The sequence below is a fragment of the Pelophylax lessonae genome, assembly GCF_965119305.1.
Source record: "Pelophylax lessonae genome assembly, chromosome: 3".
Lineage (NCBI taxonomy): Eukaryota > Metazoa > Chordata > Amphibia > Anura > Ranidae > Pelophylax > Pelophylax lessonae.
This window is the reverse complement of record NC_138770.1, coordinates 20,799,125-20,823,479: the sequence shown is the minus strand read 5'-3', so window position 1 is coordinate 20,823,479 and position 24,355 is coordinate 20,799,125. Positions and strand designations below refer to the sequence as shown.

Below are 24,355 nucleotides of genomic sequence, written 5' to 3'. Positions count from 1 at the left end.
AAGATGGTGCCGAATGGCGCCAAAAGCAAACCGCACTGCAACCCTGTACAAGGCTCAGGGAGAAGCCACATTCGCCCAACAGTAACCAAAAATGGCGGACCGCGCGGCGCTCAGCCGTAGCGGTCGCCGCATACACATGTCTGCACTCACAGCACCTAAGGTGACACAGGAGAGAGAGAGAGAGAGGGGTCCCCACCACACAGTAGTGAATAAAAACTGTTACCCACACAGGGATCACATCAGGGAGCCCGCATACACAGACATGAGGGGAACACACAGCCATAGACTGACACCCCAGACAGAGGTCCCCACATAGAAAGGCGCTTACCATACCAGATGGCGTGGGGAGCCGTCTCCAGCGACAAACCGCTATCAGGGCAGACAGGGAGTGCTGCAGCCAGGACGCTTGTGGGCTGCAGCCATAGACCGCAGCATGGCGTCCAGTGAGGTGGCCACCTCACAGGCAGCATCCCTGCAGCGAACAGGGACGGGTCGTTCAATGTGCCAGGGCAAACCTAAGCTGAACGCTCGATGGCAGGCTGGGGATCCATCTGGCTCTCAGCCCTGGGATCCAGGGCGGCCAGTCCGAGACCCAGCTCCGCATGATGATTCTTCATCCGAAGATCCTTAAACTAAAGCTGACAAAATAACAGCTAGTAAAGAAAAGGAGAAAAAAATACTTGAAAAAAAATCAAATAAAGGGGACAAAGGCTGAGACTGAGCCCCAGCACAGGAAAGCCTGCTACTCCTAAGCTAGGCAAGATCAAACTGAGTTGGGAATGCTGGTGCAGGGAGGTATTGACTGAGGGGACAGCCCCTAGGGGTGTGTCTATGTTAAAAGCTTTTGTATTAACAATTCTTGTTGCCTAGCTACTCCTACGGAGCAAAGGTCAATACCCATTGGTGAAGACTTGGGAAGGGGCGGCGACTGTCGGAGGACGTAAGAGAAATATAAGATTTATTATTGTGGAATCACATAAAAATACACACATTGTCTCCATGAGTCTGTGTTTTATAATCTCTGTCTCACCAACCTTGTAACAGTGAGGGATGGTGTGACCTTCCTGTGTGGAATCCCGGGAATACAGAGGACGGGGACATCTCTCTGGTGGGTTCCTGGTATTAGGTGGCTCCATCATATCCTTGTGTCCTTCTGAAAACTTCTCCATCACTCCATACTCCTCATCCTCCTCTTTATACTCTTCTTTAACATCAATATTATCATCCCCGAGGATTCCACTCTGAATATATAATAAAACATTCATTGTAACAAATATTCTGTGTATAAATCAGAACTACCAATCATTGTCACTCATCTACCTGATGATGGTGAGGGATGGTGTGACCTTCCTGTGTGGAATCCCGGGAATACAGAGGACGGGGACATCTCTCTGGTGGGTTCCCATTACTGGATCCATCTGTAGGAAACACACACACTGACTGAATACATTGTTTCTATGTGTTTATCAGATGATGGGGGATCTAGGTGGATCCTCCGTACTGCTCTCTCCTTTACAATAAAGTCTCCTCTTACCCGGTGATGTGAGGGGCGGCTGATTCTCCATCATGATGTCCTTGTAGAGATCCTTGTGTCCTTCTAAATACTCCCACTCCTCCATGGAGAAATAGACAGTGACATCCTGACACCTTATAGGAACCTGACACACACAATGATACAGTCACCATCCAGACACATCCCTTGTCTGTTACTGGATAATCTCCCAGAATTCCCAGCACCGCTCACCTCTCCTCCATTATCTCTCTGGTGACTTCTAGAATCTTCTTTGTATTTCTCTATTCTATCAGGGAGGGAGGTGGAGGCAATGTGATGGTCATATGATCTCCAGACTTCACAGGAGGAAAACTCTAGGTCTGAACACAAACACTAAAATCAAATGACATTCCCAGAATCCTCCTCACTGATCTGTGTATTCTGAGAGCAGAGGAGCGCCCCCCATTGTCAGAATGCAATAGTGCAGTGGGGAGGACTCCCCCCATCCCCCTCCAATGTGTGGATGGGGGAATCGCTTCAGTTTTCTTTCACTCAGTCTGCTGGCTGAACGATAAAACTGAACCATGTATGCCCAGCTTTGGAAGCAAGATATATTAATCAACTGATCCCCCTGAAGGGGTTAATCTATGTATTACCTCCTCTGCCGCCAGATCCTGCATTGTCTTCTCTTTACTTCCTATGGAATGTCCTGCCTGAATCTGACATTACTTCCTGTCTGTATTCCATAGAGACTTCCTGTCTGGGTAGAAGTGAGATCACCACCTTGTGGAGCTCAGAGGAACTGCAGCCCTGAGAACCGTCTGGTAGTGTGAACACGTCCTTGTGCTGTGTGTGTATGTACTGTATATCCTTCCCCTTTCTCTCCTCCCTGAGTGTGTATGAAGAGGCGGAGCTCCTGCTGGAACAGCGGTCGGAGGAGGAAGCCGATTCTAGGCGGGAGACTGACAGAAAGCGCAGCAGACTCGCAGGAGTGAGCGAGGAGGAACCAGTTCCTTTGCCATCGGAGGTGAGGAGAGTGTGAAGGATGTTTGTGACTCTGGTAGCTGAAAAGCTGGGAGTCATATTGCTCTGGTGAGTGGGGAAGCACTACTAAGGGGGCGCCCTCACCATCACGTGTGTAAGAGGTGGAAGAAGACGTGGCTACACTACAGCTGGCACAGTTTGGAGCACGGAGCACTTTCACACCTTATCAACTTTTCATTCGTGGATTTATTTTAACAAAATAAGTTCACTGAAGTAGATGAAAAGTGGAAGCAGTGGACTTGCAGAGAACACTATATTGAGCACAAAATATTGTATGATTACATGAAATTTCACAGGTTTTAAGTTTATTTAATATAGCAGCAAATATTATAAGAATATAGAAATTGTGCAAAGTGGAAGCAGTAGATCTGCAGAGAATATTATTTTGAGCCCCTAGCACTTTATATATGAATGCATCCACATATTTTAGTGTATTTGTGATAATTTATGTGCACACACAATAGGACAGCGCTGTGACACATAATGCTCTTCTAGTTGATAAAGGGAATACTTACCTTTGTTACAGCAGCAGTCCGGTAGAAGTTATTTTTGTAGGTATTTGAGTTGTTACACATAGCGTAGGTTTTTATCCATTTATATTGGTGACATAATTGCCCAAATCTGGGGATCAGGAGCCATTTCCACCCTTTACTCTCTGCTGGGGTTCTTTGTATCCATATAACAGATGTTCTACATGACTAAATCTGCAATCAATTTTTCTGCAAAATCAAAGGTGCCAAAATGTCTCCCCCCCCCCCCCCCCGAGCAGTAATATATTTCTATCCCCCTTGGTGGGAGTGGAGATGATCTATAAGGATATACGGTACATACACACACAGCACAAGGCTGTGTTCACACTACCAGATGTTTCTCAGAGCTGCAGTTCCTCTGAGTTCCACAAGGTGGTGATCTCACTTCTACCCAGACAGGAAGTCTCTATGGAATACAGACAGGAAGTGATATCAGGTACAGACAGGAAGTGATGTCAGGTATACACAGGAAGTTCCGGGTGAGAGGTGAGTTGGGAGAAAGTAGAGAGAAGACATCGCTGGAAGTGGCGGCAGAGGAGGTAATAAGATCTTATTTTCTATTTACACCCAGTAACCCCCCCGTCATGTTCGTCCTCTTCCTCCATAGTCACTGTGACCTCTTTTATCTCCAGCAGATGATGATACACACATATATAGTGTGGAAACCTAGATTAACCCCTTCAGGGGGATCAGTTGATGAATAATATATCTTGCTTCCAAATCTGGCCATACATGGTTAAGTTTTATCGTTCAGCCAGCGGGATGAGTAAAAAAAGCTACACTCATTCCCCATCCACACATTGGAGGGGGATGGGAGAGTCCTTCCCGCTGCACTATTGTATTCTGACAATGGGGGGCACTCCTCCGCTCTCAGAATACACAGATCAGTGATGAACCTATTGGCTGCAGATGCTGATCGAGTGATATTTAACCGACAGTGACCACACATGGATGGAAATGTGACCGATCCCTGCTAAACCAGCTGAATTTCCATGTATCTATGGTCACCTCCCCTCCCCCTCATCTCCTTCATTATGTAAGTCATGCTGAGATAATCTCCCTTTGGCTGAGCAATATTCTCATTTGTCTCTGAGCTCCTTCTTGTTATTCCTCTTCCTGCCTGTTGTTTCCTGGGATTGATTTTCTGTGTAGTGACCCCGGCTTCATCTCTTGGATGCGCTCGTCTGTTGCTTGTCCTGACCTTTATCCTGATTCTCATCTCACACCCAACATAAAGAATGGAATTTGTGATTCAGGTGGCCAAATTTTACAAGAATCCCGGACCATATGAATAATAGAAAACACTAAACTGTCCACATTAAATATTTTCTCACTGGGACCATAGTGCTTAAATAAATACCGACCTTCATATTACCTCCTGATATCCTCATCCTATTATTGTACAGCCAATAACAATCCAGATAATTCTCTGTTATCAATATTACCTGTCTACAGGGAAACCTTCAAACATGATGGCCCCAATGAGGACGGAGGAGGACCGGAGTCACATGACTGAGAAGATACTAAACCTCACCCTGGAGATCATCAACCTGCTGACCGGAGAGGTGAGGAGGATTCTGGGAGGTCACATGACATCACTCTTATCTGTATTAATAAAACACAGACCTGACCGGAGAGGTGAGGAGGATTCTGGGATTCTAACATGATATTCCTATTGCTTCCTCAATACAGAGATTTCCTCCTCTGAAGTCAGGTGATCATATGACCATCACAGTGCCTCCATGTGACTCCCTAAAACCTGAGAGACACAACATGCAGAAGATTCTAGAAGTCACCAAGAAGATGATGGAGCTGCTGACAGGAGAGGTGAACGGTGCTGGGAATTCTGGGACATTATCCAGTAATAGACAAGGGATGTGTCTGGATGGTGACTGTATCATTGTGTGTGTCAGGTTCCTATAAGGTGTCAGAATGTCAGGAGACTTTATTGTAAAGGAGAGAGCAGTACGGAGGCTCCATCTAGATCCCCATCATCTGATAAACACATAGAAACAATGTATTCAATCAGTATGTGTGTTTCTTACAGATGGATCCAGTAATGGGAACCCACCAGAGAGATGTCCCCGTCCTCTGTATTCCCAGGATTCCACACAAGTCAACATTAAAGAAGAAATAAAAGAGGAGGATGATGAGGATTATGTGGTGGAGGAGGCAGAGTTTCCAAATGGTCACAAAAAGCAGTACCAGGACACCACGGTGGAATCATCCAGTTACAGAAACCCACCAGAGAGATGTCCCCGTCCTCTGTATTCCCGGGATTCCACACAGGAAGATCACACCATCCCTCACCATCATCAGGTAGATGAGAATGTAGGAAAGTGATGCCAAGCCCTAAGAGATATCATTCTTCTATTATTATTATTTTTTTGTATTTAATATTATTTCTGCCATTTTGTTGGTTTAGGATGAAGATCTGATAAATGTACAAATTGGGGTTATAAAGGAAAAGACGTATGTGAGGGGTGATCTGCATTTTACAGAGGAGGTTGGGATGATGGACGCAGTTAAAGAGGAAGAAACTTCTCCAGATATCAGCTCGGGTAATTATACAAGAATGGGTTAAAGCTTACTTAGTGATGTTTGGTTGGGTGGTATCATTGATCTGGTTAGTTGTCATAGTTTGGTGTTGTGATTGCACCCAGTTCCACCACAGATCTCTTTTACACTTTGAAATGCTCGACCAACATACACTGCTCCAAAGAATGAAAGGAACACTTTGAAAACACATCAGATCTCAATGGGGAAAATATCATGCTGGATATTTATACTGGTATGGACTGGGTAATGCGTTAGGATCTATACTGGTATGGACTGGGTAATGTGTTAGGATCTATACTGGTATGGACTGGGTAATGTGTTAGGATCTATACTGGTATGGACTGGGTAATGAGTTAGGATCTATACTGGTATGGACTGGGAAATGTGTTAGGATCTATACTGGTATAGACTGGGTAATGTGTTAGGATCTATACTGGTATGGACTGGGTAATGTGTTAGGAAGGAAAGGATGCCACATAGTTTGATGGAAATCAAAATTATCGCCCTACGGAGGGCTGAATTCAAAGACACCCCGAAAATCAAAGTGAAAAAATGACGCAGCAGGCGAGTCCATTTTGGTGAAATGTTATTGCAGGACCTCAGAATGGTCCTCAGTAGTGTGTATGGCCCCCACGTGCTTGTATGCATGCCTGACAACATCGGGACATGCTCCTAATGAGATGACGGATGGTGTCCTGGGGTATTTCCTCCCAGATCTGGACCAGGGCATCACTGAGCTCCTGAACAGACTGAGGTGCAACCTGGAGGCATCGGATGGACGGAAACATAATGTCCCAGAGGTATTCTATTGGATTCAGGTCAGGTGAGCGTGGGGGCCAATCAATGGTATCAATTCCTTCATCCTCCAGGAACTGGCTGCATACTCTCACCACATGAGGCCAGGCATTGTCGTGCACCAGGAGGAACCCAGGACCCACTGCACCAGCATAGGGTCTGACAATGGGTCAAAGGATTTAATCCCAATACCTAATGGCAGTCAGGGTTCCATTGTTTAGCCTGTAGAGGTCTGTGCGTCCCTCCATGGATACGCCTCCCCAGACCATCACTGACCCACCACCCAACCAGTCATGCTGAACGATGTTACAGGCAGCATAATGTTCTCCACGGCTTCTCCAGACCCTTTCACGTCTGTCACATGTGCTCAGGGTGAACCTGCTCTCAACTGTGAAAAGCACAGGGTGCCAGTGGTGGAGCTGCCAATTCTGGTGTTCAATGGCAAATGCCAATCAAGCTCCACAGTGCCGGGCAGTGAGCACAGGGACCACTAGAGGACGTCGGGCCCTCAGGCCACCCTCATGAAGTCTGTTTCTGATTGTTTGGTCAGAGACATTCACACCAGTGTCCTGCTGGAGGTCATTTTGTAGGGCTCTGGCAGTGCTCATCCTGGTCCTCCTTGTACAAAGGAGCAGATACCGGTCCTGCTGATGGGTTAAGCACCTTCTATGGCCCTGTCCAGCTGAAACTGATTAACAACCCCCTCTTCTACTTGACTGAGCAGATGAATATCCCAGGAGTTTCCCTGACTTGATGCTATACTCTGATTATAAAGTGTTGAGCAGTGTATATGAGTGTGGAAAACTCTTGGTAATTTTTCTTGTCTTCTGACAGACGGACTCTGTGGTGGGAATAGAAGGACATCGGAGGAAGATGTGACTACAGAAGATAATGACATGGCATCTTCTCCAGAAGTAAATCCCGTTCCTCATAATATACATGACAGACCTCACCATTGGAGGAGATCATTGGAATCTCCTGATACTTCACATAGTCCTCTAATATCTGACAGTGCCGACGGGTTCGGGAAACCATCTCATCTCAGGGAATCTTCTTTAAACCATAAAGGGGTTCATACAGGAGAGAATTCATTGTCATGCTCAGAGTGCGGGAAATGTTTTAGTCAAAAAAGATGCCTTCTCAGGCACCAGAAAACTCACACAGGGGAACGTCCTTATTTATGTTCAGAGTGCGGGAAATGTTTTAATGATAAAGCAACTCTTGTAAGACATCAGAGAATACACACAGATTACCTTCCCTATTCATGTTCAGAGTGCGGGAAATGTTTCATTCAGAAAGGAAGCCTTCTTAGCCATCAGAAAATACACACAGGTGAGTCTCCCTATTCATGTTTAGAGTGCGGGAAATGTTTTATTCGTAAAGGACACCTTCTTAGCCATCAGACAATACACACAGGTGAGCGTCCCTATTCATGTTTAGAGTGCGGGAAATGTTTTAATGATAAAAGAAACCTGCTTAGGCATCAGAAAATACACACAGGTGAGTGTCTCTATTCATGTTCAGAGTGCGGGAAATGTTTCAATGAGAAAGGAAGCCTTCTTAGCCATCAGAAAATACACACAGGTGAGCTTCCTTATTCATGTTCAGAGTGCGCGAAATGTTTTAATCGTAAAGGAAACCTTCTTCGCCATCAGAGAATCCACAGGGGAGAACTTCCCTGTTAATGTTCAAAGTGCGTGAAATGTTTTAATAATAAAGGAACCCTTCTTAGCCATCAGAGAATCCATACAGTTGAGCCTCCTTATTCATGTTCAAAGTGTGGGAAATGTTTTAATAGAAAAGGAAACCTTCTTAGCCTTTAGAGAATACACATAGGTGAGCCTCACTATTCATGTTCAGAGTGCGGGAATTGTTTTGCGCTCAAATGGTTACCTGTTAGACACCAGAAAGTTCATAGAGGCGAGTGTCTCTATTCATGTGCAGAGTGTGGGAAATGTTTCACTAAGAAAGAACACCTACTTACACACAGGTGAGCGCCCTTTTTAATGTTACGAGTGCGGGAAATGTTTTCCAGTCAAAGGTTTATTTTGTAGAAACCAGAAAGTTCATACCGGCGAGCATCCTATTTCATGTTGAGTGCGGGAAATATTTCACTCCTTATGTACGTTTCAAGCGGCAAAGAATTATCACTTATATTAGAGGCTCTGTTTTCATGTTCACGTATTTGTACTGTGGCAGGGCGGGCCGTTCGGCACAGAATCATGTACCTGTACGTCATCTGCATTTCCAGGTCCGGGGCCAGAAGAGTTCCAGGAGTTCTACTCTGATCACAGTTCCCAAACCAAAAGGAGACATCCACCACATCTTCAATCTTAAGGCCCTAAATGTTCTCAGCTGGGCACAGGAGGCCCTAAATGTTCTCAGCTGGGCACAGGAGGCCCTAAATGTCCTCAGCTGGGCACAGGAGGCCCTAAATGTCCTCAGCTGGGCACAGGAGGCCCTAAATGTCCTCAGCATGGGCACAGGAGGTCTTAAATGTCCTCAGCTGGGCACAGGAGTTCCGCATGTAATCCACCAGGTCATAGTCTCTTTATCAGGGCAAATTTTTTCTCTGACTACCCCACATACATGTACTGCGGTAGGGCGGCCGTTCAGCACAGAATCACGTACCTGTACATCATCTGCTTTTTTGGGTTTGTGGCGTGCACACGCGCCGCCGGCGCCCAGCTTTCCCTGGACACAGCAGGAGCCAATCAGTGGGTCCGGCAGATGCGGTGTCCATTGGTACCCAGCAATAGTTCCCGAGAGAGGCAGAACAGTTGTCCACCAATGTAAACAAGGCAGATCACCGTTCTGTTAGTAGGGAGATGGAGATCCTGTGTTTCTGCTAATGGAGGAAGGAGATACTGGCGCACAGAGATTATATATAGTCAACCCAGCAATAAATATCTAAAAATACCAATGATCAGGGTAGGGGGTTGTCCGGACTATGGTAAGAAATAGGCATATTTTTCATATTGCATGTGAAGAATTATGAACTGAATGACCCCAGAGACAAAGTTCAATTTATGGCCTTCACTAGAAACTCAATAAAAGGCTCCGGTTTGTAGTTTCCATTGTTCGTTGTTGAAAAGTGGTAAGCCGTTGTTGACTAACCCTGGAGATAACGACTATATTCTATGGTCTTGAAAAGAGAATATATTTGAAGAAGCCATAAAACATTGTGTCCTGGCCATGAGTTATTTTCCATACAATAGCAGATCCTAACAGGTTCCCCAAGGACAGCTGTATCATGGATTACCTAACTAACACACCATTGTTTCACCTATGGAAAAATAAACAACAGAGGAGCCATGGGAAGAAAGTTTTTGGTTAATTTTCTGGTAATTAACTTAGACCTATTCCAACTGTATTTTTAAATAAATTTAATATAATCATAAGCATCTACAACCTCCTTGCTCCATCATATACCAAGAGGGGATGTGGAAATGATGGTTATATGGACAATCCTCAATTGAAGATTATATTATATCAGTTAGATAGTAGCTGATGATTAAATTAGATTATTTCATATTGTAGATCCCAGACCATGTCATGATTATATTATTTACTAGCATAATAATTCTCTAGTAGATAACCTTCTGATTGAATACATCACATGTGTCAAACAATTATAATCCCAGGTTATTGTGTATCAATTTAGATAATCTATAAGTAAGTCACTTATTCTTAATTATATATATATATATGATATTAATATGCATATTCATTAAACGGCGTTACCAGAACTGAACCTTTCTAAGAGATATTACAGAAATATCAGATGGCCATGCCGGCACCATGAGAATATGGACAGATTCTCATTTTTTTTTTTTATTACTATAAATTAATGTAGTGACTTCTATCACATATATTTGCTCCCTGACATACATGGTGGTTAGTAGAGGTATTGCATAATTACTCAACCAGTTAATGGTTATTTACCCCAACCAATGGGAAGAAGTTCCACCTTCTGGTTTCTGCTCATTGTAATTTTTATACCCTTTTTGTCCTATACAATATGTAAAGGAACCCAGACGAGACATAGAGACACACACATCCACCCATACACACTCATCATACTCCATTTTACTTCACCTTCATTCTACGCCTGACACTCTGAAAAACTTTAAGGACGCAAGCTCCTCCCTAACCAGCCACCATTTTGGGAAAGGCAGCGATCTCAGGACTCTGGTAAACAATCATTTTGAGCCAGCAGCCATTTTGAAATGGTAATTATGCATTATTGATTCTTTGATTTTTTGTTTCCTTGTATGCTATAATCGTATGCTCAGGATATTTACATTACCTTCCCAGGTGTAACAACCACTGTAGATTTTTCTCTAAACATTATTTTAGTTTTTATTAAATTTTTCCATTCTTGGTTTAGCGACATATTAGCGAATTAGTCTCACATTTTGCATAGTCTGTTTTCACTCCAACTGCAGCGGAGTGACTGTTGGCTACGCAATTCGCAGACAACTTTGTCTGATATATAGAACTCTTGATATATGGTTTTTACTCCTGGGGAAAAAGTAATCCTGTCCTTTGATTTGTATTGCTGAGCCAAACCGATTCAACTAGTGTTATCATTAAGTTTGTATTTTATGTGAGATTTTATTTTTGTGTCACCCATATCTATTTATTGTGAATACATGTCTTATGAATAAATATATATATATATTTTCTACTGTAGTCTGTGTTCACTAAGATTGGTATATGCTGTTAAAAAGAAATTAATAGATTAAAAATAACTCATACTTCATTCAGAATAATATTCTTGAACGTATAACGCACAACAGGGGTACAGTAAGAAAAGTCTGAACCCAGGGTGTCAGAGGGGTTGGGAGACTTGTAGGGTCAGGACAACTAGGGGGTACAGTAAGAAATGTCTGAACCCAGGATGTCAGAGGGGTCACAAGACTTGCAGGGTCAGGGCAATCATTGGGGTACTGTAAGAAATGTATGAACCCAGGGTGTCAGAGGGGTTGGGAGACTTGCAGGGTCAGGGCAACCTTTGAGGTATAATAAGAAATGTCTGAACCCAGGGTGGCAGAGAGGTCTGGAGACTTGCAGGGTCAGGGCCACCATTGGGGTACAGTAAGAAATGTCTGAACCCAGGGTGACAAGAGGGTCAGGAGACTTGCAGGGTCAGGGCAACCATTGGGGTACTGTAAGAAATGTCTGAACCCAGGGTGTCAGGTAGGGAAACCTGCAGGGTCAGGGCCACCATTGGAATACAGTAAGAAATGTCTGAACCCATGGTTTCAGAGGGGTTGGGGGACTTGCATAGTTAGGACAACTATTGGGCTACAGTAAGAAATGTCTGAACCCAGGGTGTCAGAGGGGTTGGGAGACTTGCAGGGTCAGGGCAGCCATTGGGGTACAGTAAGAAATGTCTGAACCCAGGGTGTCAGAGGAGTTGGGAGACTTGCAGGGTCAGGGCCGGCATTGGGGTACAGTAAGAAATGTCTGAACCCAGGGTTTTTAAGAAGTTGGAAGACGTGCAGGGTCAGGGCCACCATTGGGCTACAGTAAGAAATGTCTGAACCCAGGGTGGCATTTACATGAACACTGCTTTTTGGAAGGTGTATGCCTGGGGGATTGGTGGAGTGGTCTTGTTTCTGATTCTTGTTCATGTCTCCCCAAAACACACAGACTCTGGGAACTGGAGGTTCCATATTTGAGGCCTCTATGCCTCAAACTAAAATTAACACATCTATTGTCTGCTAGCAAACTATTGGGGGCGTGTTTACACTTGTAATAATGTGTATTGTACTTCGTGAGTTTGATGCCGGCAAGTCTGACCTGGAATAAGATCCCCGATTTATCCAGGTTGCTAATTAGCTTAATTTTTATAGTGTTAGTTATGTTTCTGTATACAGTTGTGTTTGCATATGATAATGTGATCAGCCTTACCTGATTGTGTAGTGTATAAAAAGCCTGTATTCTTGTTCAATAAACAGTTCCAGTTTTGCAGCTAAACGAGTCCCATCTAAATCTTGGTTGCAATATGCGGCTGTAATATCTGATATCTATATCAGATATTGATATTATACATGGTGTAATATATGATGGGGGGGGGGGTGGAAGAAGGAGACACAGGCTAGTTGCTACCTCCTCTTCCTTATCCGATGCCAACAATGGCTGCGCATCGCAAACATCTTGTGATGGATCGGAAAATAATTCCAGTGACTCAATCGGAGGGTATGTGGTGTTTGTGGTGGTGTCTTTGGGGGTGCACACAGCAGAGAGTGAAGAGGGTGCAGATAGAGAGGATGTGGAGGGTGCAGAAGAGGAAGGCTGAGTGAGCCACTCAACCAAGTCTGGTGCGTCCTTTGACGTAATTGCACACGGCAGTTGAAACTTCACACTTTGGCTCCGGCCTACTGCTCCTGCCCTACCCCTATCACCTCTGCGTAAGTGTCTGCCTCTTCCTCTGCCTGTCATGTTTTTTAATTACCCTGTGACAAAAGTCTCTAGAGAATCGCAGTATATCTGGAAAAAGGTATATAACACCCCGCTTCAATCTGTGGTATTGGGGGGGGCCACAGTTTTATCACACCAGTTCTACAAATAATTGGTCAGTAACTGTTGTCACTGTGTGTAGCACAGTTAACACAGCAAAAGAGGCCACATTTTTGCAGGACTAAAATACACACTTATAAAAGTACCCTGTTAAATAACACCCCAAATCAATATGTGGTATTGGGGGGCCACTGGTCTATCACACCAGTTGTTCAAAAAATTGGCCAGGGAGTTTGGCACTGTGTATATCAGAGTTAACACAGCAAAAGAGGCAATATTGTTGCAGGACACAAATACACTTATGAAAGTATACTCAGATAACACCCCACTTCAATATGTGGTATTGGGGGGGCCACTGGTTTATCACACCAGTTGTTCAAAAAATTGGCCAGTGAGTTTGGCACTGTTTGTAGTATTGCTGCAGCAACGCTCAGTCACCACACTTGTCACAATGCTGCACAGTGCACAATAATACTACTAATCCACTATAATATGCTTTCTACAAAGTATATTATACTGTGGATTACCCCCCACCCCCTATATAGTGCACTGCACAGCAATACCAAAAAAATTGCAGCCCTTTAAATTACTTTTGTGGACATTAACAGAGCGATTTGTGTGACTGCTGCCAATCACTAACTGCCCCTAAAGCACCGACTGGATACCTGCCCCTAACCTGAAAAGATACTAGTAGACCTATACCGAAATACCAGCCCTGAAAAGGACTTTTGTGGATCTTAACAGAGCTATTTGTGTCTGGCAATCTCTCCCTCATGAACACAGCAGACCTCTCCCTACGCTGACAAAAAGCAGAATGTGAAATGGCCGACAGCTCAGGTCTATTTATAGGGTAGGGGGCATGTCCATGTGCTGAAATGTTTCAATTGGCTTTCCCGTTCCACCTTACGGCTGAGTTATGGGTCAAAGTTCTCCCGTATGTAAACTAATATGGCCACCACGAACAACGCCATGTGTTTGCAAAATTGGCAGGTAGGGAACAAGCAAAATTTGCCGCGAACCGACCTCCGGGTGAACCACAAGGCCATCTCTACTGGTGACACCCTGATCACCCCACACCAGTCATATGATGGCGCTGTACTGTATTGGTGACACCCTGATCACCCCACACCAGTCATATGATGGTGCTGTACTGTACTGGTAACACCCTGATCACCCCACACCAGTCATATGATGGCGCTGTACTGTACTGGTGACACCCTGATCACCTCACACACGTCATATGATGGTGCTGTACTGTACTGGTGACACCCTGATCACCTCACACCAGTCATATGATGGTGCTGTACTGCACTGGTGACACCCTGATCACCCTACACCAGTCATATAATGGCACTGTATTGTATAGGTGACACCCTAATCACCCCAAACCAGTCATATGATAGCGCTGTACTGCACTGCTGACACCCTGATCACCCCACGCCAGTCATATGATGACGCTGTACTGTACTGGTGACACCCTGATCACCCCACACCAATCATATGATGGTGCTGTACTGTACTGGTGACACCCTGATCACCCCACACCAGTCATATGATGGGGCTGTACTGCACTGGTGACACCCTGATCACCCCACACCAGTCATTTAATGGCACTGTACTGTACTGGTGACACCCTGATCACCCCACACCAGTCATATGATGACACTGTACTGTATTGGTGACACCCTGATCACCCCACACCAGTCATATGATGACACTGTACTGTATTGGTGACACCCTGATCACCCCACACCAGTCATATGATGGCGCTGTACTGTACTGCTGACACCCTTATCACCCCACACTAGTCATATGATGGCGCTGTACTGTACTGCTGACACCCTTATCACCCCACATTGCTTGAGTTTGGCTGTGCTCTGTCCTCTCTCTTATTTCCCAGGATATCCGGTCTGTAATTTGGTCTGAGGTTTGCGTCAGATCCTTAGTGAGCATTTGCTCACATTGCTTAAGCAAGTCAGGGTGAATGGGATCCAATTGAAAAGCAAGGGGAGAGGTTCCCAGATCAGTATTAGACTCGCCATCTATGTTGGGAGTTGGCTGTGACTGCTTGCAGAGTGCGGATTGCGAGGAGAGTGAGACTGGGAGGCTGAGAGAGCTGCCATATTGGAAGAGGCCCATGTGAGCACCCCGAGATAGATTTCAGCTTCTGCTTCTGTCTGATGGCAATGTACACCATGCTGGACAGTCCAGGACCAGATCTGGGGTGCGAGGAGGCAGCAAGTGAGCTGTAGTAAGCTGGGCAGTAGCTGTGAGCGCCAAACGTTGCAGAGCCTCAGATGTCTGGTCCAGACGGATTTGAGCATGCCCTCCTGGATTGATATACATTTTTATGCTTTAGGATTTATTTTTCTATTTTCTTCACCAAAATGATACATTTTGGGGGTATCTGTTTTATTAGGTATACCTTTGTTTTTGTGTCTTGAAAACTTTTCTATATGTAATAAAATATCTTTGTTAAACAGTTGGTTGCATAAGAAATATATTCATGTTTTCCTATTTTTCTTTTCTTTGGTTATTTTTGATATTCCATGGTAGCCACATGAATGGTTATTATGAGATATTTCTCGGGGTTGCAGTTCCTCTGAACTCCACAAGGTGGTGATCTCACTTCTCCCAAGACAGGAAGTCTCTATGGAATACAGACAGGAAGTGATGTCAGATATAAAAAAGATTTGCCGGGTGAGAGGTGAGTTGGGAGGAAATAAAGAGAAGATATTACTGGAAGTGGCAGTAGAGAAGGTAATAAGATCTTATTTTCTATTTACACCCAGTAACCCCCCCCCCCCGTCATGTCCGTCCTCTTCCTCCATAGTCACTGTGACGTCTTTTATCTCCAGCAGATGATGATACACATATATATAGTGTGGAAACCTAGATTAACCCCTTCAGGGGCAGAACATTTCCCCATTTATGGGGCCGGAAGATTCTCTTCATTTTGGAGATAAATTCTAGTAATATGTTCCTCTAAACAAACAGCACTGACAATAAATAGAGAAGACAATGACCATCCTGGAGTTGAATGACTCTGAGGTCGTAGTGTAGCTGAAGGACTCTTGGCCTATGATAGGGTTGGTGGGCTGCAAAGCTCTGAGGAAAGAGGAGGTTGTAGGGCTCAGGGTGACTCTAAAGTAGAGAGTGGGGCTCTTGGTCTATGATGTCCTCTCAGCCACACCTACTTCAGACCTCCTTACAGAACTCCTGCTAGGAAAGGAAAGCAACCTTCAACTTCTTACGATGTCACTAGTCAAATAAACATTTCAAAGATAACAAGTGGAATGAAGAAGATCAGTCCTTCACCCCTTGGTGGACACTCATTCTTAGTAGAGGTTTGTTTGTGTAGCTCGACTAACAGGTAGTTAGAGGTCAATTCTATACATGTTCAACAGTCCATTACCTTCCCATGACACAGGCTTGGGCAGTGCCGGTGCTAGAATTCACAGCCACAGGAACCCACTGCCACTCTGTACATTGGCCAGGATACTAGTGTTCTTGGCAACCAAACCCCTACCCCCTGCTGTCCTCCTCCTACCGATACTGGGCTGCTATTGGAGGGAAGATAACAGACTCCCCCCAACAGCTCTCTACTCCCCCAGCAGTATCCTCCTGCTATCCAATCCCTTCTCTTACTGCAGGGAATGACAGTGACATCACTCCTGTCAGTCAGTAGCCATCCAAAGATTGGAGCCTTGCAGCCAGAGTTCTGGCAATTATCCTGATTATCTGGCAACTCCGGCCAAAAGTCCTGTAAGTTCCCCTTCCATCATGATGACCCAACATTGACCTCACAGCACTGTCTCAGAGTAATCAAATCAAAGGAAGGATCGCATTTATCATTTCTTGTCTGCAGATCTAAAATTATTCAAAAGCAGGTCAGGAACCAAACAAACCCAACAGAGAAAATGGAATCTCTGACCCGGCAGGCTAATGGGGTCCCTGGAGCTCAAATACAGTGCCTTGCAAAAGTATTCGGCCCCCATTGAACTTTGCGACCTTTTGCCACATTTCAGGCTTCAAACATAAAGATATAAAACTGTAATTTTTTGTGAAGAATCAACGACAAGTGGGACACAATCATGAAGTGGAACGAAATGTATTGGATATTTCAAATTTTTTAACAAATAAAAAACTGAAAAATTGGGCATGCAAAATTATTCAGCCCCCGCAAGTTAATACTTTGTAGCGCCACCTTTTGCTGCGATTACAGCTGTAAGTCGCTTGGGGTATGTCCCTATCAGTTTTGCACATCAAGAGTCTGAAATTTTTGCCCATTCCTCCTTGCAAAACAGCTCGAGCTCAGTGAGGTTGGATGGAGAGCGTTTGTGAACAGCAGTTTTCAGTTCTTTCCACAGATTCTCGATTGGATTCAGGTCTGGACTTTGATTTGGCCATTCTAACACCTGGATATGTTTAGTTGTGAACCATTCCATTGTAGATTTTGCTTTTGCTTTATGTTTTGGATCATTGTCTTGTTGGAAGACAAATCTCCGTCCCAGTCTCAGGTCTTTTGCAGACTTCATCATGTTTTCTTCCAGAATGGTCCTGTATTTGGCTCCATCCATCTTCCCATCAATTTTAACCATCTTCCCTGTCCCTGCTGAAGAAAAGCAGGCCCAAACCATGATGCTGCCACCACCATGTTTGACAGTGGGGATGGTGTGTTCAGGGTGATGAGCTGTGTTGCTTTTACACCAAACATAACATTTTGCATTTTTGCCAAAAAGTTTGATTTTGGTTTCATCTGACCAGAGCCCCTTCTTCCACATGTTTGGTGTCTCCCAGGTGGCTTGTGGCAAACTTTAAACGACACTTGTTATGGATATCTTTAAGAAATGGCTTTCTTCTTGCCACTCTTCCATAAAGGCCAGATTTGTGCAGTATACGACTGATTGTTGTCCTATGGACAGAGTCTCCCACCTCAGCTGTAGATCTCTGCAGTTCATCCAGAGTGATCATGGGCCTCTTGGCTGCATCTCTGATCAGTCTTCTCCTTGTATGAGCTGAAAGTTTAGAGGGACGGCCAGGTCTTCCTAGATTTGCAGTGGTCTGATACTCCTTCCATTTCAATATTATTGCTTGCACAGTGCTCCTTGGGATGTTTAAAGCTTGGGAAATCTTTTTGTATCCAAATCCGGCTTTAAACTTCTCCACAACAGTATCTCGGACCTGCCTGGTGTGTTCCTTGTTCTTCATGATGCTCTCTGCGTTTTAAACGGACCTCTGAGACTATCACAGTGCAGGTGCAGTTATACGGAGACTTGAATACACAAAGGTGGATTCTATTTATCATCATTAGTCATTTAGGTCAACATTGGATCATTCAGAGATCCTCACTGAACTTCTGGAGAGAGTTTGCTGCACTGAAAGTAAAGGGGCTGAATAAATTTGCACACCCAATTTTTCAGTTTTTTATTTGTTAACAAAGTTTGAAATATCCAATAAATTTCATTCCACTTCATGATTGTGTCCCACTTGTTGTTGATTCTTCACAAAAAAATTACAGTTTTATATCTTTATGTTTGAAGCCTGAAATGTGGCAAAAGGTCGCAAAGTTCAAGGGGGCCGAATACTTTTGCAAGGCACTGTATATCAAACACTAAACAGGCCAAAATATTTTTTTTTCTAATGGAGGAAGTAGTTCTTAAATATATAGCAACCCTCCTATTACCCCCCCCCCCCCCCACACACACACACACATCCACATCTTAATATTGTGATACCAATACCATCCAAATAATTCTTACTTTCGATTCCCAAACCCATCCGTCTACAAGGAGACCTGTATAGATCAAATGACGGCACCAATGAGGATGGAGGAGGACCAGAGTCACATGACTGAGAAGATACTAAACCTCACCCTGGAGATCATCTACCTGCTGATTGGAGAGGTAAGGAGGATTCTGGGAGGTCACATGACATCAGTCGTATCTCTATTAATAAAACACAGATCTGACCAATGAGGGGAGGATGATTCTGGGATTCTAACATGATATTCTTATTGGTTCCTCAATACAGAGATTTCCTCTTCTGAAGTCAGGTGATCATATGACCATCACAGTGCCTCCATGGGACTCCCTAAAACCTGAAAGACACAACATGCAGAAGATTCTAGAAGTCACCAAGAAGATGATGGAGCTGCTGACAGGAGAGGTGAGTGGCGCTGGGAATTCTGGGACATTATCCAGTAAGAGACAAGGGATGTGTCTGGATGGTGACTGTATCATTGTGTGTGTCAGGTTCCTATAAGGTGTAAGGACGTCATGATGGAGAATCAGCTGCCCCTCACATCACCGGGTAAGAGGAGACTTTATTGTAAAGGAGAGAGCAGAACGGAGGGTCCACCTAGATCCCCCATCATCGGATAAACACATAGAAACAATGTATTCAGTCAGTGTGTGTGTTTCCTACAGATGGATCCAGTAATGGTAACCCACCAGAGAGATGTCCCCGTCCTCTGTATTCCCGGGATTCCACACAGGAAGGTCACACCATCACTCACCATCATCAGGTAGATGAGGAACAATCACTAATAGTTACGTATGATTTATTCACAAGCCTGTTTATTACAATGAATGTTTTATTTAATATTCAGAGTGGAAACCTCGAGGATTATACAATTGTTGTCAAAGAAGAGTATAAAGAGGAGGATGAGGAGTATGGAGTGATGGAGGAGTTTTCAGAACGGCACAAGGATATGATGGAGCCACCTAATACTTGGAACCCACCAGAGAGATGTCCCCATCCTCTGTATTCCCGGGATTCCACAAAGGAAGATCACACCATCCCTCACCATTACAAGGTTGGTGGGTTGGACCATCTAGAACATGGACTTGTGGAGACGATGTGTGGATATTTTATGTGATGTCACAATATTAAAATTGTATTTTACAGATGATATTTTCAATCCTTTTCTTGCTTTAGGAAGATCCAATCGATATAAAAGTTGAGGTTAAAGCAGAAGAAGAAGAGAGGTATGTGAGGGATGATCAGCAGTCTATGGAGGAGGATGGAATAACGGGGACATTTATAGAGGAGGACACTCCTACCAAGATCAGCATAGGTGGGTTATTAACAGTAAATACGTTCCTCCATCCATACTGCTCACTGATTGGTCCAGAGTAGGGCAAAGACTGGGTGATATCAGCATATAATTCCCAGGTCACTTTCCTGCGCTGTGTTCCCTGTCCTGTATTCCTGTATTTCTCTCGGATAATCTTCCTTCTCTGTGCTGCAGACACAATTTATGGTTCTAGACTGGATTTATGGAGATTCCAGGGTTTAGCTGGCAGAAAAATTTTGATTTTAGCCAAAGATGTTGCTATACTTAAGCAGCTGGGGTACGTTCTTTGGGTCTTCTTCCTCATGCCCTGGTCTAGTAAGATCTCTGACAGAACAATTCTCCCGAGTTCTCCTCTCTGTTATTTGCTGGCTGTGCCGGGTGGAGGGATAAGTCTGTATAGTCCCAGACCCAAGGTACTGAGTGCAGTCTCAGGAGATGGGAGGCAATGGTGTGGGAACTCATGATGAGCCCTGAGGAGGAGGACGGGGGAACCCACTAAGGAGGGGAGGACCGCAGCTGGGAGTGAGAAAATGGGGGGGGGATGCAAGGAGAGGCCATGGATGCGATATACTAGCCAGACACAACTGCCAAAGCCGGATACCCCTGATATAGGGGAAAAGACATCTGAAAACAGAGGCTGTGGATGCCGCAAACAAGCCAGGCACAATTGTTAAAGCGAGATACACCTGTTCCAAGGGGAAAGTCATCTGGTGAGTGTGATATCAGGAGGTGGGGCATGAGTGGAAACACTGGGCACATTGTATGTCGTGAGAGCACCATTTAAGGTCCCTGTGCCGAGGGCATCATGAGAATCAGCAAAATCACAAGGAGAGTGAAATTTAAAGGACACTTGCACATTATTTATGAACTGTTTATTAAGCACATAACTTGGTGCTTTATGTGTATTAGGTAATTTTATGTTTCATGTGGTAATTATTTATAATTTGTGCATTTGAAGGCTTCAATGAATGTAGCACTTGCACTTTTTTTTGATGGATCTTGCACATTAATTTTATTTTCACTCTTTGCCAAGCTTGCACAATAATTTACAATATGTATTTTTTGCACAACAGGAGCAGTTTTTGCACACAATTTGCATATGTTGCATATATTTGATATAATAATAGGCATTGGGATTTTTGATGATATTGTACAAGCACACTGATCTCTAAAGTGCATACAGAGCAGCGCCACAACCCAACCTTTACACTTAATTCCAGGAGATTCAGAGGACCGTTCCCTTGAAGGTGGAATTGTAAGATCCTCAGAGACAAAGCTGCCTGATGTGGGCGGAGTCCTGGTTTAGGGGAACCAATCTGCTCATGTCTAGTAATAATCTTTGTATTTCTATTTTAGTACATGGACGGGAGATGAGGAAAACCTCAGAGGATTGTCTCACTTTGTCTCCAGACTGTAAAGTAGAAGATGAGGACATCACACAGTATCGTCCAGGAGAAAACCCGGCTACCTCAAATGTCCATCTGGCACCACACAGTGTAGATGGACCATCGTATTCCTGTTATCCTAAAGAACCTCCGACTGTGAGGAACAGTGCCGTCCTTCCAACAGATAAGAGGCTTTCCTGTACTGAGTGCGGGAAATGTTTCCGTTCTAAATCCAGTCTTGATATCCATAAAAGATCTCACACGGGGGAGAAGCCGTATTCCTGTCCTTTCTGTGGTAAATGTTTTTCACAGAAGTCCCATCTTTACAAACATCAGAGATTGCACACAGGGGAGAAGCCGTATTCCTGTCCTGAGTGCGAGAAATGTTTTTCAGACAAGTCCAATCTTTACAAACATCATAGATCACACACGGGGGAGAAGCCGTATTCCTGTCCTGATTGTGGAAAATGTTTTTCACGGAAGTCTGATCTTTACAAACATCAGAGATCTCACACGGGGGAGAAGCCATATTCCTGTCCTAAATGAGAGAATTGTTACTCATTGAAGTCCTGTCTTCCTGTACATCAGGGATCCCACACAACCCTTGAGGTGTATTAGTGTCTTGAGTGTTGGAAATGTATTTTATATGAATGTTGCTGGACATCACAGCTCTCATGTGGGGAAGAAGCACACCCTGATCTACACCATGGCTGATCTTCATCATGTAAGAAACAGTTCATAAGGAGATCAGAGATCACCAAAGACATGGATGAAGTGTTGTACCGTGTTGGCCATTGATAGCAGTAGAAAAATAAAATGGAGTCATTACCTTTCATTGGCTGAGTACATTTTGTGGTGTAAGATTTCACAAACACTTAGAGGTCTATTTAAAAAAAATCATTATTTGCCCATCTGAGAGGAATGTTGACCGTATTTATTTCATATAGTGATTTCCTAAGATTATCAGCTCCATCTACCATCCATAATGTGGTATTTCACATTTTTTACTTATGGAGATATTTCGGGGAAAATTACCTCAGTATGGCCAATGGATTGAGCTGAAGATCATAGAAAATTCCTGTGCTAAGCTACAGTCAGAATTTGTAACATCTGGACAATTGCTTGTTGTGATGATAATGTGAACTGGTCACCCCCAAAACTCTGTGAGAAGAACCAGGGCAGCCATGTTGCTCAGAATGTACCAGTGATGTGTATATCCCTTCCACGTGCACCTTACTTACTGCAAAGGCTGGTTATAGATTAGGGTTATTGCCACCTACCTGCACAGCTTGGTGAGGGGACACATTGGATGTCTTCGGCTGCCATTGTGCTCTTGCTAAGCATCCTGTGTGTCCCTGTGCTTTTTTTTTTTTTAAGAAAATTTTTATTTGTATTTCAAAAATATAACAATAATGCATAAAGTATCATGCATTTACAGAAATTCAAAAGATAGGGTGGATCAAGCTATAAACAATCAAACATTTTCCGCAATTGCACAATTGAATCAAGTAGGTAGTATCAACGTGGGGGAATGGAATTGGGGGGGGGGGGTAAGGAGGGGGTAAAAGGGGAGGGGGGAGAGAGAAAGGAGGGGGGAGGATAGTCATATGGATGCACTAGTACATCCTTAAGATTGCCTGATTCCCAGTAAACACACCCCCTCACGGTGTGGGAGTTGGAGTCATTCTGGGCCTAAACCACGAAAGAGTATTAGTAGAGATAGAGGAGTCAGTCAAGAGAAAAGGGGGGGGGATGAGAGGCGGGAAAGGGAGGGGTGGGGAAGGGGAGGGGGGAGAAGATCCGAGTGAGCATTAGCCAAGAGAAATAAACGTAAAAAATAACCTTTGTATGCAAGCTGAGTACATATCATACTATAACTTATCATAAAGTAGCTTGTTGTTGGTGAATGGAGTAACCATTTAGATGGACGTGGAAGGGGGGACTCTCCTGTCTGTGTTATCTGAGCAAGTTCCACTGGGGCTACGTGGGAGATGGGTGTAGTAGAGTTCTATATAGGCATTCCATTTCCTCCAAAACTTGGCCGTACCTGTTGTATGTAAGGCCAGGTCCAATTGCTCCTTTTGTAGAAGGGCAGTGAGATCAGATCTGACTTCCCCCACCTTGGGCGGCATGGGGGACACTAGGACCTCGGAGAGGGCAATAGGGGCATTAAGTTGTGAGAGTTGGAAATCCGAGATCTTGGGTAAGGTGACTTCCCGGAGGAAAGAGAGGGCTTCCGCCTCGTCTATGGGGTCTTCACCATAGAGCGTGGCGTAGAATTTTTCTATGATCAAATTAATGCCTTCAGGGGACGAGATTTGGGAGCCCGTGTGATATTTTAGGGATTTGATTGGGACGACGGTGTGCTGGCCCTTGCAGAGACGTGCTAAGAGTTTACTCGACTTGTTTCCAAATTTATGGTACTGTAAATCGTGGACCGATTTATGGAACTGTTCCTGTGACAGTGCCCATCTATCATAGTCCTGTTTAGCTTCCTTCCACTGTGCTACATGTGAAAGCGTGTGCTGCTGTTGGATACGGGCGTGTGCAGCTTGGAGCACCGCACTGGCTTTGGCATAGCCAGCCGCCGCTTTTCGTTTATATGCAGATGCGAAGGCCCCCTTAGTACAACCTTGCCCATCTCCCAGAGCAGCACTGGATTATCAAAATGTTGGGCATTATCCGAAAGGAAATCACACCACGTGTCCTCCAGTACCGTGCGTTGATCGGCGTTGTCTGCCAAGTACGAGGGGAAACGTCAGGGTTTGTAGGTAGACGTTGGGGTGGAGAGTGATAGGATGGTCGAGAGAGGGGAATGGTCAGAGATCACCATGTCATGGATCTCGGAGGTGTGTAATGAAGGAAGAATAGAATGGTTGCCGAGGACATAGTCAATTCGGGAGAAGGAGTCATGGGGTGGTGAGTAGTAGGAATAGGATCTGTC

General features: G+C 44.4%; 4 protein-coding genes across 4 annotated transcripts in view; 2 read left to right on the top strand and 2 right to left on the bottom strand.

The window, feature by feature from the left end:
• LOC309548838 (uncharacterized protein) overlaps window positions 1-24,355 on the bottom strand; it is a gene marked incomplete at its 3' end in the record, with an annotated part of 605,194 nt that overhangs the window by 140,048 nt on the left and 440,791 nt on the right. The gene's annotated exons all lie outside the window — the stretch shown is intronic.
• LOC309550245 (uncharacterized protein) overlaps window positions 1-24,355 on the top strand; it is a gene marked incomplete at its 3' end in the record, with an annotated part of 2,091,994 nt that overhangs the window by 1,847,111 nt on the left and 220,528 nt on the right.
• Window positions 1-24,355, bottom strand: part of LOC309548831 (uncharacterized protein) — a gene marked incomplete at both ends in the record, with an annotated part of 260,742 nt that overhangs the window by 142,902 nt on the left and 93,485 nt on the right.
• The window catches only part of LOC309548833 (uncharacterized protein), a gene marked incomplete at its 5' end in the record, with an annotated part of 63,963 nt that overhangs the window by 5,810 nt on the left and 33,798 nt on the right, over window positions 1-24,355 (top strand). Inside the window, 4 exons of the mRNA XM_082248770.1 lie at window positions 4,522-4,631; window positions 4,759-4,893; window positions 19,203-19,260; window positions 21,557-22,292. Coding sequence (XP_082104896.1) covers window positions 4,522-4,631; window positions 4,759-4,893; window positions 19,203-19,260; window positions 21,557-21,957 — 704 coding nt within the window. The 3' untranslated portion in view covers window positions 21,958-22,292. The remainder of the gene's footprint in view (window positions 1-4,521; window positions 4,632-4,758; window positions 4,894-19,202; window positions 19,261-21,556; window positions 22,293-24,355) is intronic.